This window comes from Trematomus bernacchii, unplaced genomic scaffold (genome assembly GCF_902827165.1).
Source record: "Trematomus bernacchii unplaced genomic scaffold, fTreBer1.1, whole genome shotgun sequence".
NCBI lineage: Eukaryota > Metazoa > Chordata > Actinopteri > Perciformes > Nototheniidae > Trematomus > Trematomus bernacchii.
Window position 1 is genome coordinate 724,659 of NW_022987562.1, and position 21,374 is coordinate 746,032.

Sequence of the window (21,374 nt, forward strand, 5' to 3'; positions counted from 1 at the left end):
TAATTCCTGCTCTAAATATTTATCTAGCAGTATTTATTCTTCCTCACTGTGGATGCAGACTGCAGATGGATTAATAAAGACTATACATGGTGAGGATCAGAAAGTAAAGGAGGGGTTTGAGTAGGAGAGGGGTGTGTGTGTAGTTGTACTTTCATGTTGTAGCCTAGGAGGTGAAGTAAAGGACACACTTTGGGACAGTTTGTAGCCTCAGGTTTGTGGAGAGAAATGGTCAAGTTAGCAAGACACTGTCAGTATGCATCACACACCTTCCAAATAAAAGCAGGGATTATTTGCTTTACCTTTAAGAAATGTATTAATTTAGAACATCTAACTAATAAATGCATTAATTAATTAATGATAGGTTAACATATATCAAGCCCTCAATATAAAGAGTGCATATATAACATACAACAATCAAATAAAACTTTAAAGGTGGGGTAGGTAATTCACTTCAGAAACACTTTTTGTTATATTCCATGGAATGCTCTTAACATCCCGATAGCAATGAATACATTAAATGCTTTAACGATAAATACATACAAAAATGTCATCTGTGGAAGCCGTGGCGCTGTAAAAAGCACGACCAATCATCTGAGCCGGCCCGGCTAAAATAACTGGATGGCCTACCTGCCTGTCAGCCTTCCATCTGTGCACAAACTTATCTCGTGCCCTCATTGGTCATGTGCGCGTTCGTGTGTGTTGGAGGAGCGGCTCTGTAAGGAAGTCTGAAGGTTGTGTACTTTCAAATTCTAGCGCACTCGAGCTGGTTTCTCCATTCTTACCTACCCTACCTTTAAGTCAATGTTATTTTAAGTTCAAAATCACCATGCAGCAGGGTCCAACTATAAAAGAAGACAGACATGAATAAACAACATAACATGGTAAATATCCTGACCTCAAAACAATGTAAGTTGTATTAAATAAAACTTATTTGCAATGGTGGAAAGTAGCTGTAGCATGTACAGTATTGTCCTTTTCTTTTCTTTTCTGCTACAGCTGTAGCTCCTTGGCAGAAGTTTCTTCGATGATACAAAATAGATAATGAGAAGATTTTACTTTAAGATGGCATACAAGCATACACACATATGTTAAAGAAAAATGGCATGTTGTACCACCTTAACGTGCGGCATCATTATTAATGCTCACACTCAGTAAACCATTTCTTATAATCTATGATATATCCAATCTGCATTATGTCTACCTTTATTTTTGGTACTCTGGTAGAAAAACCTCTCACTTTCTCGCGCTAAATGCCCCTCCCTTACTGTCTCTCATGCAGTTATATTTGTGCCTTGCTCACATTTGACTCAGTGACACAATGATTAGGCGACCGATTAGGCGATTTTCTGTCAGAGAGGCTCGGGACAAATGTTTTGAACCAGATGAAGAGGAGATTGAACCAGAGATATGACGATGTCTCAGAAATGGAAGACAACAGCAATCCAGACTATGAGCCTGACCAACAGTCAACAGACCAGGAAGAGGCCCCTGAGGGAGAGGCCCCTGAGGGAGAGGAGCCCTGAGGGAGAGGAGCCCTGAGGGAGAGGAGCCCTGAGGGAGAGGAGCCCTGAATATTTATTTTTCTCTGTTCATTGAGGAAAACACTAAACAGCATCAGTGTCTTATTTTATATTCATCACAGTGAATGCAGTGAATGCTGAACTTGATGGGCCCACCGGTGGGTCCGGACCATATACTGTAGTTGAAAGTACACAATGAAACACTGGGTGTTTCTCAATGTCGAGGAAGGCTGCTCCAGAGCCACTATTTCAAGGATGCTACGTCATCGAGTCCCGCCAAAGGACTGTTCCAATGTCTAGGATCCTTGGAAATCTACCGAGCCCGGCGTCCTTCGTTGCGGGAAATTTCGAGGCTGCACATGTGTAGACTCCGCGGTCTTAAAATCCCCACAATGCTTTGCGCACGGACCAATTTCCAAAATCTTTGGCGGAAATCGTGCTCCATTTAAGGCGACGCCTCGCATATGACACACACCTGTTAGCCAGTTCCACCATTCTTCGTTTTCAGAGGCTAGGAAGGATTCTTGCATCGCTTCTGAAGGACCTGACTCGGAGGGACTTGTCCTACCAAGGAAGCGTCCTCGACATTGAGAAACACCCACTGACTTGCTTGTATCAAATCAATACATCCCATACATCATTGGAACGGCTACAGCTACAACACTAACTAAAGCAATTCCATCTCCAGTAAACACAGCCTCCATGGCAAACATTTTTATAATATACAGTAATACACCACGTGATTCCACTTGCCCTGACTGTTCAAATGAGATGTCAACCATCAAAATTGGATAAGGGGTTCCAGAGATATCACTGTGCAAAACACACAGTTTGTGCCTGCTCAAGCAAAGTTATGACATGGTTGGGAAGTGTTTTATTTTGAAAGGTGCTTTACAAATATAGCTTATTATTAATATTTGTAATTGAAGAGCAAAATCACCACGCAGCATGGTTCGAATACACTTTACTATTATAAAACCATACATAAATGAATAAATGACATAAACGGTAAATATAATTTCCTATTCATATCTCAACTATTTATTTTGTCAGCCTCAACATGTTTGGGAAGTGTTTTAATTTGAAACAAAACCGGAAGTCAGTTTATTTTCAGTTGCAGTAGCTTGTCGGTTGTTAAAGTAGTTCACTAAGGCGGAAAGAGGATCAGTCAGTCCTCAGGGAAACATCATGTAGTGCAACACAGACTGAAGGCACTTTAAATATAACTCCACCGTGTTTTTATATATTTTTTACTCACCAGGAATCTTCTTTTTTCGGTGTTTTAAGCACCAACTGACGTGATGTTCCTCCGCGGATCTAAAAAGCGACGGTCTAACCGCTCGGTGAGTGTTTTTACATCTTATAAAACTCACCAAACACCTACATTTACCTGTCATTCGACCTTTTCTCTATTAGGAAACACACTTTAGGGTTATTTTAAAGCTTTTTTATCTGCTTTGCTTTCATATTTCGACTTGAAATGAACTTGTAATGACTAACTGTAAAAACGGGACGAGCCGAACTTTCACGTTCACCTGGCTTTTGTGTCGGGCATTGTTTTATTTGACTGTAAAAATGTCCCAATTATCTTTCTGCTTTTACTTTAAATTATGTTATTCTAATTGTATTGTGAGACAGAAAGCACATTCTTTGTTTCTTAAGTCATTTCTTAAGGCGCCAGGTACAGTCAGGAGGAGTCATACGTCATAGTTTTCTACCTGAGCTATAACCTGAATGCAGATGGATTTTTTTTTTTTAGGTAATTTAATTTTTAAGGAAATGTAATATTCATAAAAATAAATGAACCAAATTTTTTGAATTTTTTACCAATAATTAAAACATTATATTATTAAGTATATTATGAATTACAACTAATTGTGTATTTAACAAATATGTAATGTGAAATAAGAAAACTCATTTTAATGTATTTATTTAATGTATTTGTTTATTATTACATTATATATGACACCCCTGATGTCAACTTTTTTTGTATACAAAAGATATCATGTTCATATATGCTTTTGAATAAAAAAAAAAACCTGAACATAACCTAGTATAATAATAAACTAATAATAATAAAATAATGATAATATTAAGAATAGTTATAATGTAACAAAACATTTGAGAACATGGGAAACACATTCTTTCACCATTGTCTGAGATTTTATGCTAATTGATAAATCAAGAAAAATACACAATGAACAAATGCATAATTTTATTATTATTTAGTTGCATCAACAGCTGTATGCAAAAATATCGAATCATGGAGAAATAAAATCAATTCAACACCACTCAGAGAAGATGCTTTGAAGACAGAGACTTCACAAAGTCACTTGTTGATTATACCTTTGTCAGGCTTTCATTACAACAACAATTGATGCTCTGTGAGATCATGCAGCTGGAATTTTGCCCAAAACACAGCCTCCACCGTCGGGTTACTGATCAAATAAGGCTTGTTTTGGGAGCAGACGAACAGATGTGAGGTCACCAAACATCTGGCTCTGCAGCACACTTGGATTATGTCCAGACAGTGACTGTGAATCCTACTCGCAGACTATCACTCCAAGCTATCACTTGTATCATTTATACACTTCATCCACTACTAATCTAATAGCAAACCAGATTGTGTATAAGACACTATTCTGAATTTAGTTGCATGTGTTACGGTACGTACGTCCACACGGCAGCGTCGCATGCTTCAACGGAGACGCTTTCCATTCACTTTGAATGGGGTGACGTCACGCTTTGCCGAACTGCATTGTGGTTCCGTCGCGTCGCTTTTCCTCCGTTGCTCGCTTCGAAAGTTGAGAAAAGTTCAACTTTCAAGCGTCGACGGAATCGCCAGACAATCAAATCATATGCCAGTACAAGCTCTAGCCAATCAAACCGCGTGCTTGTGTGTCCGGGGCGGGAGATTAATGTGATTGGTTGTTGGTCGCACGACAGACACGCCCACCAGCAAGCTTCAACGCACGCTGCCGTGTGGATGCTGCGTTACGGTACGTCCACACGGCAGCGTTGCGTGCTTCAACGGAGACGCTTCCCATTCACTTTGAATGGGTTGACGTCACGCTTTGCCGAACTGCATTGTGGTTCCGTCGCTTCGCTTTGCTCGCGTTGCTCGCTTCAAAAGTTGAGAAGAGTTCAACTTTTCAAGCGTCAACGGAAGCGTCAGCCAATCAAATCATATGCCAGTACAAGCTCTAGCCAATCAAACCGCGTGCTTGTGTGTCCGGGGCGGGAGATTAATGTGATTGGTTGTTGGTCGCACGCCAGACACGCCCACCGGCAAGCTTCAACGCGACGCTGCCATGTGGACGTACCGTTAGTACTTTATTTGTAAATGTTTCAGCATTTAACAGTGGTGCAAGACGTTTTCGGATAGGTAGTGGCCAAATACCACACAAAATAATCTGTTTATTGCAAGTAAAAGTCCTGTATTCAAATATTTCTAAGGAAAAAGACAAGTACATGCATTTTACAATTAAAATAAACTTACCAAGTACCAAAAAGTACCAAAAGTAACGTTACTCGTTTCAGTGTCATTTTCTTTCTTTTTTTGTATTAATACAATTTTAATTATTAGTGCAATAACGTGTAGATGATATTAATGTTGCAGCTAATGACATATAGAGCTAATTTAATTACTTTATTTATATGAATCATCTGATATCATCTTCACTTATGACAGGATAATACATCAATTGTTTGTGTGTTATTGTATTAATACTATGAAAAGTTACTAAAGCTCTCTAATATATGCAGTAGAGTAAAAAGTGCAATACTTGCATCAGAACTGGAGTATAAGTAAGTATAAGAAAATGAAAATACTTGATGATACTAAATGATACTCAAATACTTGTCATTGTACTTACCCCTGGGTTTTAATATAGTTCTAGCAATATGTAACATATCCCGTGTGAAAGGGCGTATTTTAAACACCTGACACGTACAATAACTGCACTCAGGTATTAATGAAAACCATGAATATTTAATGCTCTAACACTCAATTACATCAGCTCTCCAAAAGTGAGTTTGGAATCGTGTTACAGCGTAACCTAGTTGAAGATACATGAAGTTATTTTGTTAACAAATTCAATATTATATTCAGATGACCAGAGCAGGAGACATCCATTTAGTGTCTCTGTTAGGATTAGATATTATCTGGGACTTCACTTTTTTTTAAGTACATTTGCTTAGTTTAAATGTAATATTATTATTATAGGACTCAAATAATAACTTACAAATGAAGTGTCATTTTGTCATGTCACATTATCTTGTTATCTTATATATTACATTTGAAAAGAAACATTAAACAATTCAAATAAAGCAGTCTTAACAACTATCTCCACAACAGCATTTTGAACTTGAGGCAACAGGAAGCATGATGCACAAACTATGAGAGCATGAGGAGGAGGGGGGGGTGCATCTAAGGCCCCTGACCTCTGACCTCCTCTGTTAATGTTTACCCCCTTCTGTACCACTACATTGAAGAGAGGAGAAGAGACACCCCCAATCACTGTCTTCTGTCAGCTTCATATAAAAGTGTTTCCCTCCCACCTGAATGCTACCACTCACTTAGCATTTAGCATTTAGCATTTAGCATGTGGTTAATCAATATTAACATCCCAAACACTTCCAACAGTTTAAAAGTTTAAAAAGATCCAGGAAGCAGTAAATACATCAGTTTAAAGTCCATTAATCCATACTATGGTATTGTTGGATAAGATAGAATCTGGGACTTCTCACTTTTTTGCAAAGATTAAATGTCTAGGAGGAGCAGCTAGGCTACGTTATATATTTTGTGTATTAATCTGAATTAAATGAAAATAAAACAAAGAGAAATGTCTATTATAAAGTACCCTTTTTATCTCAGGGAGTGTGTTACGTATAACTTGTTTACATTTGAGATCATTATTATTATTTTTGTAGAGTTTAAATAATTAGATCCTAATAAATGTATTTTTCTCAATCATTTTTTCGTCTTATATTCAATTATGTTAAATTATGAAAAGCCTGTACATGATCTATAGGCGAATAAAGTCACTTATCGACCTAAACTACGTTCTGATGTCCGATAAGAAAGCTGGCAGACTCTCAGTTTGTCCATTACCTGGTTACACGGTTACTCGGTAGCAGAAAACAAACTCAAGCAGCGCGGCGTGATTTAACCTCACAGTGAAAACACACAGCAGCTGATATGGAAAGTCTGAAGTGTGAGCATGTGAGCTGACGTGAACTTAGGGGACAGTTTTATTTACTTTCCCCACGCTCAGTTTAGAAGAAACTTCCTACACACCCCTCCTAGCACATCCTCCCTCATTGTTGGACACACACACACTTGACGCGTTATCGTTTTGTGGACGGAAACACACATGCAGTCTGTGTGTAGCCTTGACTTATAGGACACTGTCACCATGATAAGGAAACATTCAAGAAAATGTCAAACCGACTAATGTTCAAGGCTGAAAGATTGTCCTTTAGGTTGTCATTGAGGTGTCCGCTAACTTGGTACCTTTGACTTAATGTGTTCTCCAAAAAGGAAGGAATCATAAGTTGTGGATCTGTTTTTAAATGATATTTTAGTGCTGATCCCACTCCCTAAAATCTTCCAGTCGAGGTTATTATTCTACAGTCTGCTTTTAAATGTGCACTGACCCTTAAATATACAGTCTAACCCGCTGACAAAGGCCTCACACACACAACATACAATATGATAGAGTGCAGAAAAAGTGTGGAACATGACAATGAAAACATGAGCATATAAAGTGTCATTTCACTGAATGGAAAGTCAGTAACACCCTGTCGTTTCCTGAGTCATCGCTTCAGGTCGGCTACAGTTTCCAAAGGTGTTTTTATCCTGCAGCTACAGGCTTTTCATTCTCAGTGATATTTAGGAGTGTAGCCATACACCAGAGTTAACGTACAGACATTTTGTAGTGTGTTCCTCAGTCGACATCAATCAGAAACGTCAGAATAACAGCTTTCATAACTGGCTTTGTTTACAACTGTCATAGTGAGTCAAAGTAGTGATTAATAAGGCAGGTCCTGATGCACGCAACACGATGTGAGGAATTTAATACCAGCATGTCAATTATAGTTTACTGTCATCATGTTGGTCTATTCTGGAAAGACAAGTTCTGGATACAGCCATGCGTGTAAACAGCTTAATATCTCAACCTAGGAACCATGTACTTTAATGGAATCTTTTCCAATTAAAATAGCAAATGTAATTGCTCAAAAGTATAAAAAGCAAGCTAGGGCTGCACAATGAATCAAACATTTTTGAAATTGCAATATAGACTATATGCAACATTCAAATTGCAGGAAGGACAATATGCAATATCATATATGTTAGGGGTAATATGTGACAATATACCATTCTGAATGAAGTATTGTCGAGCTGTAGAGATATCCTACCCTACAAACAGTAAACTACCAACTTAATAAAACATTGTTATGGTAGGGATCCCACTAAAATGTAAGGTAATAGTGTATGCAATATCGGTCAAAAATAGTTGGAATTAGTCTTTTTTTTGGGAGTTGTGCAGCCCTACTGCTAATAGCTTCCAGTCCATGTCTCTCTGGCTTGTCAGTGCATTAGTAAAGCACTTACAACCTTCAGATATCAGTGAGATAAGCTAAGCAAACTCAGCCTTATCGCAGTAATGCTTCATTGAGTATGATCATAAAGAGCTTTGCATGGGAAAAAAAACAGGCTCGACGTGAATACTGATGCTTTGGAGGTTAGTGGTGAAGGCTGCTTGTCCTTATGACGGTGTGTGTGTGGTTGGAAAACGAGAGATCAAAAGACAGCAGAGCAGGTATGCACAGGTAACGGGCGGTATCACATATCTGCACTTTATTACTGCTCGTTAAACTCTGCTAGCGTCGCTGCGTCTATGCATATAATCAAGCATTTGGGAATTGCAAATATAGTTTTGAGTAGTTCAGTTTTGTCCATGCAGCTTATTTTGAAAACCTCAGCAAAACAGCAGAATATATGAGGGTTTTCCCTTTTTTTTTGCAGACAGAAGTCCATATAGGGCACATGCATCTTCACAAAATGATGAGTGGGGAAAAAATGTATCAAACTATCACAAAGCTTCTCCATTTTTTTCCCGATTTGAAGTCAACATTTTTGAAGTTTTTCCTCGTGCAAACTGAGGATTTTGTATTACAGAAGTTGGTGCACGCAGTTGTGATTTGTAATATTGGGTTATATACATACAGTTGACTTGACTTGAACCCCTTTAGGATAGGGGAACATAGCTGTTAAAGAGCTTATATAATACAGACACATTTTCCCTGTCAAAAGTACGCTTTTGGCACAAGAGACAGGAGAGGTGTTGGAGAAACAGAACGTGGAGACAGAGCGACTCCATGGAGAGGGAAAGGGTGCAGCTCTCATCCTGTGTCTGCTTCCTTCCTCTCATCTCTAAAAAGAGGCATGTGTCTGCAGTCTGTAGTCTGCACACACATGCACACACATGCTAGGCTGCAGGAATTGAATCACAAGTGAAATATGAGGTAGTTATCGTAGTTGTTGTTGGCTCAGCACTTTTGGCAGTAGACATTTGTACGATTGTTTTTCTGAAACAAACAGGTTTAGCTATAAGGGCTACATTCTGGATATGACCTACTGTTCTCGTCTCTATACACAGTTAACAGGACTGTCCTTATTCCTTATTTAATTGTAATTCTATTATCCTTTATTTATCCAGGAAAGTCCCACATAAACAGTCTGACATGTTAGATAACACGGAGTACATCAAAGCAGCACTTTTGGAAATGGTAATAGAGGAGTGACATAAAGGCCATAACACAATAGTTGATATCTCTACTAGTAAAACACACACACACACACACACACACACACACACACACACACACACACACACACACACACACACACACACACACACACACAAAGAGGCATGATGATGTTAGATTTTCATAAAGTGACGTCAGCAAGTTATTCATAGGAAATGTAAAGGCTCATACTCCGTCAAACACACTGCCGAACTAAAGGCTGATGGGATTGACTCTAAAGTGCATTCTGCCCGAGGCTCCAGTGTTACCACAGCTCACTCTCTAACCCTCACAAGATGTTTCTGCGGCCATGTCTGACAAACACTGTATGTGCTGCTGCCTCTGTTGCTTTAACCTTTCTCTGTCTTGTGCCAAAAGCCACACGGGAAATGATGCTGATGCTGATCTGAAGAGAGTTTGTGTTTTGTTTGCAGCAGGAGGAAGAGGACCCGGACCGAGGGCAGCCCTGCATGCGCTGCGGGGATCAGTGCCCCGGATTCCAGGTCCACGGCTGGAGGTACGTCTCAAACTCTGCCCACGCCGCCGTTAGCTTAGCAGGAAATGTTTGTCTCAAGCTTTGTGTTCACCTCTGGTAGCACTCGCTCCTGTTGCTTTGTGGGTCTTGCGCAACTTCTGATAAACACAAGATACTTGAGTTTTAATATACGTTTTACACTCCAGATATTATTTAAATTCTGATAACATGAGTCCACTTAAGTGAAGCAAGCGCAGACATTTGATTTCATCGGCTGACAGTTTAATATATCGTGCTGCTATCTGCAAGGATAGAATTTGACTGTTTTCTGCTTTGTGGGGATGTAAGAATGTAAGAGGTCAGAAGCCCTGCTGTGAATGTGTGTGTGTTTGTGTGTGTTTGCGTGTGTGTGTGTGTGTTTCCACATGTCTTAGGAAGGATATCAACATTGCTACCAACTGGAATCAGCTTATCTTTGATCTGTGTACATGCTGAGGGCAGATATACATTAAAAGACAACAAACATGACCTCGTCAGGGCACCACTCACACACACACACACACACACACACACACACACACACACACACACACACACACACACACACACACACACACACACACACACACACACACACACACACACACACACACACACACACACACACACAGAGCCGATCAGCCTCACTCTGACCCCGTGGCCATAAGGAATCAGAGTTATAAACTCCTGAGGGTCTTAAGCCCTGATTAATGCAGCGGAAGCAGCTGCATTTTGTTCAAGTTGACGTTATTTTCATGAGTAAACAGAAGCTGCAGGATTATAATAATAATTCATCGTGCTCCAGCTCCTAGTATTGTTGTATTCACCCAGCAGGAGGCTATTAAGGTAAAAAGCTCTATGTTGCTCCATACAACAGATTATTGTCTTTAGTGCAGATCAACTGAGTGTTCGTGTGGAACAATACGAGATCTACTGCTGCAACTAACCATTATTTTCATTATTTTGTTGATTAATCAATTAATAGTTATAAAATATCAGAGAAAAGTGAACAAAGGTCCATCTTAGTCCCTAAAAGTCTATGCTGATATCTTTAAAATTCTTGTTGTTAATCCAAGAGCTAAAAATATCTCTTAAAGCATAAAAAAATCAGGAAATCTCAACATTGAAAAGATAAGGACATAATCTTTTGATACATTTTCAGTAAAAAGGACTTCAAAGATCAACCAATGATCAGAGTCATTTGTTTCTATAACTTCCTGTTTATTTCACAATAAGAGCCCCTTCTTCCTTCCAATATGTAAACTCTTTTATAGGCAGATATGTTAAGTCAATTAAATATCAGTGGCGAGCCGTCAGGGCCCTCTAGGCCTAAGATATTCTACAAAATAATATAATAATAATATTTAAAAACATTATTTTTCATTAGTTTTACCAAAATAACTTGATTTAATTGTATTTAAAATAATATTTCCAAAGAAATAAATCCTTCGAATCTGCCTATTCAGTTTCTGTTTGAATGTGAAGGGTTAAATGAAAGAAGCTCGTCTCTGCGAGTTACTGTGAAGACAGGAGCTGATTGGTGGTCCTGCTGTAAATTCACAGAGGGCCCGCTATAGTAACTGAACGAGAGAGTAATGTCAAATGACAGTACAATTGACCAATCATATCTTCCCTCTAAATGGGTGGGTTTTATTATCGCGGACTTTATGACAAGTTCCGCCCGCTGTGAAACTTTTCTTGTTTCCATAGCAACAACAACTTCCTGTCAACAGTGTAAACTCGCCTTCAAAATAAAAGCATGCCAAATGACACTTAAGACATACAACTGCAACGAAAGTAACAAACACAATGCAATATCCTTTTCAACTTCAAAGAACACAAATTGGGTTATTCACAGGTGTTGTTTTGTGTGGTAGAGGGTCGCTATCATTGATGCGTTTTGCACCCCGGGCCGTTGTTTTTGATATTCCGCTGAAGTATATGCTGTGACGTAATAACTCTTTTTTCGAGGGAAGGGGTGGGGGTCAGAGGGCCTAGGTATAAAAGTCACGGCTCGCCACTGTTAAATATAATGCACTGGAAACGTGTAAATAAAAGCATCTTAGTTTCTCAAAGTCCCAGTTGATGTCTTTAAATAGTTTTGTCAGTCAAAAACTCAAAGATATTTACTTTAATATGATTAAAACAGAGAAAAGCAGGAACTCTTCATATTTGAGGGACAAAAAAAACTGCTTTCTTTTACATTTTTGCATGAACAATTGCTTAACAATGAATCTGTTATCAAAGTAGCTTGAGATATGTTTCTGTTGTTTCTCACATTTTTCTTGTTACTTGACAAGAAGACACTTTTTGAAGGTATCCGCCATTCACTCTTCACTGCACGCTTCATGCACCACAACAAGACACTTCTTTATTTGACAATAAAAGCCCTTCCAAAATATAAACTCTCTTACAGGCAGTTATATTTAGTCTCTTGAATATAATGCAACCAGGTTATGTTATCTTAAGCATGGTAACAGTTGTACTTCTCTCAGTGTAGAGTTTGGTAGGAAGTCCACATTGTGTTTTTCAGAGTTTCTGTATAACTGTAGAAGACTCTGCAGGAAAAATGCATTTGAATTCTTGCCGTTCCTTCTTTTAAAACGTAGACACAAGCTAATCAAAATGTCAACCTACAGACGTCTTACCCTATTTGTTCAGGAGTTGTTATGTTACAAAGTCTCTTGTTCAGCAGGTTTTCTTGTGCTTTCCTTTGAGCCCCCTTCCTTTCCTCTCCCCCTTCAGTCTGTGAGTGAATATCCAGCTGCTGGGGTCTCTTGGTTTCTTTAATCCTGTCAATCACACTAATAAGATTAGACCTTACTGCTGTGATCGTACCCCTCTCTAACTCTTTATACCTCCCCCTGTCTCCCCCACTGTCACTGCTGCTCTCCCTTTTCAAATAAGCCTTTCAGTAAGTGTTCAAATATACGTATAAAGTATAATTTGCATTAGTGTAAACAATTAATCAACTAATCGAAAATTCCGCCTCTCAAATATGATTTCCTGATGTTTCCCTGTTTTATATCAGATTAAAGTGGATGTCTTTGTTTCTTTGATTGACAAAACAATACTTTTTATATCATACCACCTTTAACTTGGACATTTTCCACTATTTTCTGACAATTTTAAAATCAATCATCATTCAAAATAATAAGTTGCAGCACTCAGAGTTTCCGTTAGCCGGTAATTACCAGACTTTGACCGGTAAAATATGCTGAAGACCGGCAAATCTAAATCTCTCCGGTCAAAATGTCCGGTCAAAATAATTTCCCCTTAGCACAATACCGCATCAGTTGCGCCACTTTTGTGACAGACAAGAAGAGTATGTGACAGACAAGAAGAGTATGTGACAGACAAGAAGAGTATGTGACAGACAAGAAGAGTATGTGACAGACAAGAAGAGTATGTGACAGACAAGAAGAGTATGTGACAGACAAGAAAAGTATGTGACAGACAAGAAGAGTATGTGACAGACAAGAAGAGTATGTGACAGACAAGAAGAGTATGTGACAGACAAGAAGAGTATGTGACAGACAAGAATAGTCAATTCTAATGTCTAACATTTAATGTGGAGAAAGAGATGTCCTGTATGGGTTGATTGTGCGTTGATCTGTTGGTAATGCCTCCGGTGGGCATGTAAACAAATGCATAATGCTGCGCTATACTTTGCGGCCTCACCCGGTTGCATAGCGACGCTTATTGTTTAGGTGTCTTGATAAGCAGGTAGTCATATCATTAGCTAGAACTAGATCTGATCGATATGGACATAAACGCGAGTGAAGTCTAATCTGACGGGAGAGAGAGATCAGCTGCTGCTGACGAGTCGACACACATCTCTGCATGATCCCCTGCAGCGGTGAGCGGAACAAAACACACACTTCAGGTTAGAACATCACACGTAGCTATTTTAATTACCTCTCAAACTACCTAAACTAGTTATAGATATGTTTATTTTTACTGTCGGGTCACTCATTACTGGATCAGCGAGCTGCATGATACTGACGGGCTGTCAGGAGAAGGAGAGCGCTCCGTTTATTATTCCCGTGTTATTATAAATTACTGTACACTTTTGAATAATGTAGTTAATCTACTATAATTAGTTTGTTTAATATCAAATCATATCAATTTCTTTTAAAGCTCAATACATAACAAAGAAGACCTTTGACCGGCACTTTTCTCATTTTGTCCGGAAGATTTAAACTTTAACGGACATTTTGACTGGGCAAAAAAAAAGTTCTAACGGAAACTCTGGCAGCACTACATGAGTGAAGAAGAAGCAACACATTTATCGTTTGCAAGCAATCGGCATGATCCACATAATACATCTTTCCAAGAATGTTGTGTTTATTGGTTTCAGACTCTCAGGCTTTAAAGAACAATCGGTTTGACACACAGCTAGATGAATTAAAAGAGATTTATACTGGTAGTAAAGGATTCACAATCCCAGATGGGCCGACTCAAAAACAAAAGGCGCAGGAATGCGTCCTCATGAAACCAAAAGACTGTAACTGTATCTCTTAGTTTTTCCTGTTCGCTCTATTCAGGTCAGGACAAAAGCTTAGAAGGTAGAATGAAATCTAAAACACATGTGCTCCTCTTCAAATCCTGTTTACAGTATCTGTGTCAAAAGGCCGTGGGTAATGGGGGTTCATAAATAAGTGTTTTCCTCAAGGTAGAAATCTTTGAAATTACTTTTTTGAGAGAGGACAAAGAGAAATGTCCTCTCTGCTGATTAGAGAGGACATTTTCTGCTCATTGCCAGGTGTGTATATTAATATTGTGTGTCTCTACTGTGACATGTCTTATGATTTAATGTTCAAAAAGCTCTTTATTTTTAAAAAGATATTTGATCATTTATTAAACATGATGTCCAATACACATGGAATGCCATCGTCTGCATCTGTATTCGAACATAGAATAAAAACAACAATCATCAGTTGAAAAACAGCAGATAATTTTTCTTTTAAGGTATTTTTATATTTTATAAAGAGTCAGTGTTTTGTTATGTGTGAAAAGTCATAATTTTGAAAGTGATGTTAATAAGCCTTCCCCTTCCCCTTACACACACACACACACACACAGACACACACACACACACACACACACACACACACACACACACACACACAAGTTAATATATAAAAAATACTAAAGTAAACAGCCAATGATCAAAAGAGACTTTAGAAACTAGATTACCTTTGAAATAAACTATATAAAATATTTAGAATAAGTTAGAATAGAGTGCCGCAGTGACGCGTCCTGAAACCCGGAAGTAAGTTAGCATTTTACCACTTCCGGTTCCCTCGACAAAAAACAAATGCAATTTCTCCATAGGATTTAGGAAAATAGCTGGAAATAAGGTCTGTGGTTGAGACACATTGAAGAGACGGATCACGTTTTGTTCTACGACATTAAATCCATCAGCAGTGACCCCACTGGTGATTTCTGAAGAGTTGACGTGTCTGAAAAACGATGGTTGTTACCAAGTGGCTGAATAGGACTACAGAAGTTGTCGAGGCCGTTGTACGTCATTACGCCGAACACGTAAACACTCCTCTAAGTTTGTTTTCCCCGTGTTCTGCTTGAAAGCAAGTACCTGCCTCCTGCAAACTGTTCAAACAAACACTTCAACTCGTACCATTTAGAATCTGTATGTTTGAATATGGATCTTAAGTTGGCGTGACGTTGAAGCAGCGACCCGGCTGTAGTTCGTTTATAGCATAACGTTAGCATTTTGCTTCTGGCGACTAGATTTATGATTAGAAAACTATAAAAGTAGGGTAGACGTGTGGAGATTATCCGGCTGAACAAACGTGATCCGTCTCTTCAATGTGTCTCAACCACAGACCTTATTTCCAGCTGTTTTCCTAAATCCTATGGAGAAATTGCATTGGTTTTTTGACGAAGGAACCGGAAAGAGTTTACTTCCTGGTTTTAGGACGCGTCACTGTGGCACTCTATACACCTACTATAAAACTATAAACATAGGATGCTAGATAAATTATACAAGTGTGCACAGTAGTTGCAGTATTTTAAACTAAAACGTAAAAGCAATGAGAAGTCCACTTGCTGATCCTGCAGAGCGAGGAACATGAAGGTGATTGAGATTTATGGGGGTCAGTCTAAAAGACCCCAGAGTCCCGTTCTAATTGCATCTTCCTTAATAACCAATTTAGAGTTGCACCTTTCCTTAAAGAGAGACGACTTAGGGCTTAAAGCTGATGCTCGCTGAGAGAGAAGTGATCCATCTTCTTCCAGAGCTTCCTCACACAAAGCTGAGAGTGAGGGGGGGGGGGGGGGGGGGGGGGCAGATGGTGCTTCCGCTGCCCAGCAGAGACAGAATTGAGTTACTTTTGACCCACAGGTCCCCGCCACGCTTCACAAGTGTTCAAAGTAGCCGTGGTTGTTAGTCTGGGTGGCCATGCGGCAGTTACTCAGTCCCTAATTAGTGTAGAGAGTTAAAGGAGGAGGCCCATCTGTTTCTAAAAATCTGATCTGAGGACAGATTCACTAACCGTCCTGCAGAGAGGTTATCACACAGCAGCACACATTAAAGCAGAGAATTATCTGCTTTGAATAGCTTTATACTGACATACAATGCATCTGTATACCCGAAAACACTGGTCTACATTAGCTGCTTAAAGTTAGTTGTCCAAAAACTGCATTATGACAGGGCTGCGACTTATCAAAAGGTTATTTTTTATCATGTATTGAATCTGCCGGTTACTTTCTTGATAAATCATTGTGCCAGTAAAACATCTACATCACAACTTTAGGGCTGCAACATATGATTATTTAATTATCATTTAACTGCAGATCATTTTCTAGATTGATCAATTTGTCATGAAATGGTTTTCCAGTTTCTCCAAGGTCCAACGTAACATCTTTAAATGTCTTGTTTTGTCAATATATACTAAGATTTACACCTTAATATGATATAAAAAGCAATGAAAAGCAGGAAATCTCAACATTTGAAAGGCTGAAAACAGCATTTTCTGACATTTTTAGCATGAAAATTATTTTAACGATTAATTTATTATCAAAATAGTCATTGCTGTCGAATGACATATTTAAATGATTGAGTTTTGTCCGACCTATAATCCAAAATATAAAGATATTCAATTTACATCATCAAAAAGTAGAAGCTGAAACCAGATAATGTTTTGCCATTTTTGAAAGAAATATCTGAAACTATGTCAAAGATGTTCAAATGGGATGGCATAAAGCAACACGAAACAATGTTGATCCAAGAAAGAAGTTAGACCCTCCACCAAGGCGTTCTATTACTCAAAAATAATTCAGGGATCCTTCCTGTGATTCAGATCTGCTCCAAAATTAAGTGGCCTCTCCCTTGGCCCATGATACAACCAAGTTACATGACACTCGGGATAGTAGTTTATCCGTAAAAATGTGTCGTGACTTCACTCAGACTGAAAGTAACACCGCCTGCTCGATATTTCACTTTGTAGCCACGCATCTTGATCTCATGACAAATACTGCACAGCACAGCGTTGCTCACAGGCTCCTCAAAATCTGCTCCACTCTCATTTCTGTGATTAATAACTGCATCAGAGCAACAATCGTCCGTCTGTTGTCAATCAGTGTGTGAGTAATCTGAGCAGAGAAGACAGCGAGTTCATTATCATCACTTGACATCTTCAAAGGCAGCGTGAGTACTTTTCTTTGACGTCTTCTACGTGTGTTTTAGCTTGTTTTTAAATGTGTGTGTGTGTGTGTGTATGTGGGTGTGTGGCTTTTGTTGATTTACGGAGGAGGGGGGAGTCGGGGGTGGCAGGGACGTTAAAAAGAGGCAAACCCTGCTCTCACTGACACACGGACAGACTTATGGGATGCAAACCTTCACAGAACACACGGGACAGCGTCAACAGGACAACCGGGAATAATTTGTCACGATCACAGCAGGTAAAAAAACCATATATTTTACTGTGTGAGAGGATTAAAGAGACTCGAAACAGTCGGGAAATTAGTAGGCTGTGTTTTGTGTGTGTTTGAGAGATTCTTCCTGACTTTGTGTTGTTTTATACACACAGCTGGGTGGATTATAGGTGCTGAACGTGATGTCATGAGCAGTTACAGTACACACAGTTAGCTGCCTGAAATGTACCTTAACAAGCAGGCTTTATACTATCGTCATGGAGATTCGTGCTGCAGGATATGAGGAACATACGATACAAAATACGCCAATATTACTTGTGATACATAAAGCAGTTAAAGGGTACTACTTTTCATACAAAAAGAATACAATAAATTGCTTGTTGAATTAATACTTTCTTTTATTATCCAAAGTGAAAGTTAAAAGGAACACAAAAGGCAGTAATTTGATAAAATGATAGTTACATTTTAAAGTCAAATGTTCTACTAATACTGTCTTTCAACTCACAAAAACAATACAATTTACACTATTTCATTTTATCAGAAAATTGAAAATGAGGAAATATCTCAATGTTTTTACAGCTCTATTGGAGATGTCATTGTATTTTAAAATAAGGTGGGAACAATTGAATGTGCTGGCTAATATATTACTGGACAACAGGTCAGTTTTGGTTTCACAGGAGTAGCGAACAAGCGTTAATCTCTGTGTTCAAAGAAATTAAAATGATTTAAAATCCCCTCTAATCTCCAGCTAATTAAAGCAAATGTGGTTATTTCTGCTCCATAAAGTACATTTCTGTTTATTTTCCGTCTAATACTCCATCAGCATGACGGCAGGAGAGACTCAAATAAAAGTAAATATTTCAGAAATCACAAAAATGTATAAGATAAATATGAATTAAGTACCATCAAATGTAGAATATATCTGGATTAAAGATGGAGCAGCTGTTCAGTCCTTTACGCCCCCATGTGTTATCTACAGTTATTTAATTGTGATTTAGTTTATTATCTTTATGAGTGGATTATCTATAGGCAGTACACAACAGTAACTAACGGCAACACCAGCTGTAGCAGTTTTAATTAAAGTATTTTCATCAGCGCAAGTGTTTTATATTGTTTTAAGTGTCCAGGCAACACAGTTAATATATACATAGATCCTGTGCTGAAATATATAGTATTATTGTTTTATTAATTTTGCACTTTTATGTAGCCCCCCATGGGTGATTTACATTTGGGGAATTACAGGGTCTTTCCTCACAATTAATATTAGTGAAACCATTGATCTGAATTTGACAACTAACTATTATTCTCATTCAATTAATCTGATAATTGTTATTTTCCTAACTCAATGTTTCGTTCTTATTTTAACATGTGACTTTGTTTTTTATTGCCAAAAAGCAGAAACAATACTCATATTTAAAGATGTGGAGTTGCAGATTTCTGTTACTCAACTTATCAACTAATAATTTAGTCTCAGCTTCAGTTTGTTGATTTGAAACTCTAGGTGGCAACAACACTGTCAACAATAAATGTCCCTTACTTGAACTCCCTATAACTGTTTCTGACCTGTCAGCATAAGTGATGTGTTTTGCCCGAGGGGACGAAGCCTCGCTGCGTTACATCAGAGTTTTGGGACTCAAATGATTGAGCAGGACAGGCTCAGTCATTTGCAGCATTAAAGTGCCCTTCAGAAATGCTTTTAAGTTTACCGAAATAACAATTACTACTTGCTAAGCAAAAGAGACATCGTGTGAAATCTTGTTTTGGTAAAGCATCCCCTTTGTCATACTATGATTACCTCCCTGTCTGTTTGTCAGCAGGATTACGGAAAAAGCTACAGGTCAAATTTGTATTAAAGTTGGTGTAAGGGTGTAGCGTGGGCCAATGAAATAATGATTACATTGTCTAACGGATCTGCATTACACGGCAATACACAAATTATGTTTTTGTAAACATTGCAAGATAGGTTAGGGTTAGGGTTAGGGCTGCTCCTTCTTTGGTCCTTCAGTCAACTAATTGGTGGTTTTGGTCTCAGTTGTTCAGATTTACTTTAAATGATTACTCTACGCTTTTGCAGTGTTATTGTGGAGAAACGAATTGACATATTTATATGAGTTAGTCGACTAAGAATTTCTGTCAATCAGAGCATCTTCAGCCAGATATGCCTGCCTTTAAGTCAATTCACAGGGTTCTTACGGTCATTAAAAACCTGGAAAAGTCATGGAAATTCAAAATGCAAATTCCAGGCCCTGGAAAAGTTATGGAAAAGTCATGGAAATGTAACTAAAGTTGCATCAAATATAATTTATATTTTAGCTAATCGCCGAAATAGTAATACTATAATGATAATAAATACTGTATCATATAGTAATGAAATGTAAAATGGCATTTAACTGACGAGGTATTTTGCTGGTGAGAGATTTTAGTTGCTTTAGCGTGTAGAAGCTAGTAAGCCTATTTGATTTGTTTTAGATAGGCACAACATGTTTCATATGCAGACCTTATTTTCCTGTTCCATTTAAGTGGTACCGCTGAGAAAGAGTTATGTTTTTGGTCATGGAAAATTAGGTAAAGGTCCTGGAGAAGTCATGGAAAAGTCATTGAAAATCATTGGTGAAAAAGTGTATGAACCCTGAATTCAAAATGTCTTTAAATGCATCCAGAGGGACCAGCTCCTGTAGATTTTAAGTTCATTTTGCAACTGATTCCAAGCAGAGGGAGCTGCAAAATTCCAACGTGTCTTTAGCGAAGACATTAACCTCCCTTATAAAGATGTAGATATCTAGGTAAGATAGACCCCTTGAAAAAAAAAAAATGTCTAAGTCTTCGTGCAAACATAAAACAGTGTTGAGTAAGAGCTTTAAAATGTGTGATAAATATATACTGGGAGACACATGATTTGAGACTGCATACCTCTTTTAAATTGGCTCTTTGTTGTGTTAAAATGAGTGTAGGTTGCATGTGAAGCTTTGCACCCGCTGCTGGTGATTATATCTCATCATGTGGACGCTGCTGCTGCTGCTGCTGGTGGGGGGGGTGAGAGCGAGTGCATCTGCCATCTGTCCCATCATGCCATGCTGCGTCCTCCTACCCTCTAACATCGGCATATCCCCCCTCCCCGTTTCCCAACACACACATATACAACTGACACACACATACAGTACACGAGGCTGGGGTCAAATTTGTGGCAACATGGCTAAGCCTAAGCTGTGTTTACTATTATTTATTGGATCTACCTGCTTGGCAGCTATATATTGTGCCAACTTCTGGACAGAGGCATATCACAAGTCTAAAGAAAGCCAAAACAAAAAAAACGTTTATTCATCACACTTTTTTACAGCGTAGCACATAATGAAAGTTAGACTTAGCATTTGACAATATTACTAAGAGCAGTGTGCAGCTACTCTGAAGCGGTCCACACTCAGTACGTTGTCTTTGTCTCAAGTTGTGTACTTCTGGACTTGCATGTGCTATTGTCTGTGCTTAAGGTTTTTTTCCCAATGTGGTTAAAATGCATCTTGAGATGGTGCCTTCATAACTGCAAACAGTTGACTGTCAATTTGACCTTTCTCGCACTCAAGAACCCACATCATGGCTACATAATGCTGCATAACGATACTGGTGTCGAAATG

The 21,374-nt window shown here is 38.5% G+C and overlaps 1 protein-coding gene across 2 annotated transcripts in view; it reads left to right on the forward strand.

Annotated features, from left to right (window-relative positions):
* The first annotated feature begins 2,680 nt into the window (after nucleotides 1–2,680).
* prickle3 (prickle homolog 3) overlaps nucleotides 2,681–21,374 on the forward strand; it is a 36,539-nt gene continuing 17,845 nt past the window's right edge. For both annotated transcript variants that reach the window (XM_034124129.1, XM_034124130.1), the window contains exons 1-2: nucleotides 2,681–2,863; nucleotides 9,767–9,849. In XM_034124129.1, coding sequence (XP_033980020.1) covers nucleotides 2,822–2,863; nucleotides 9,767–9,849 — 125 coding nt within the window. In that variant the 5' untranslated portion in view covers nucleotides 2,681–2,821. The remainder of the gene's footprint in view (nucleotides 2,864–9,766; nucleotides 9,850–21,374) is intronic.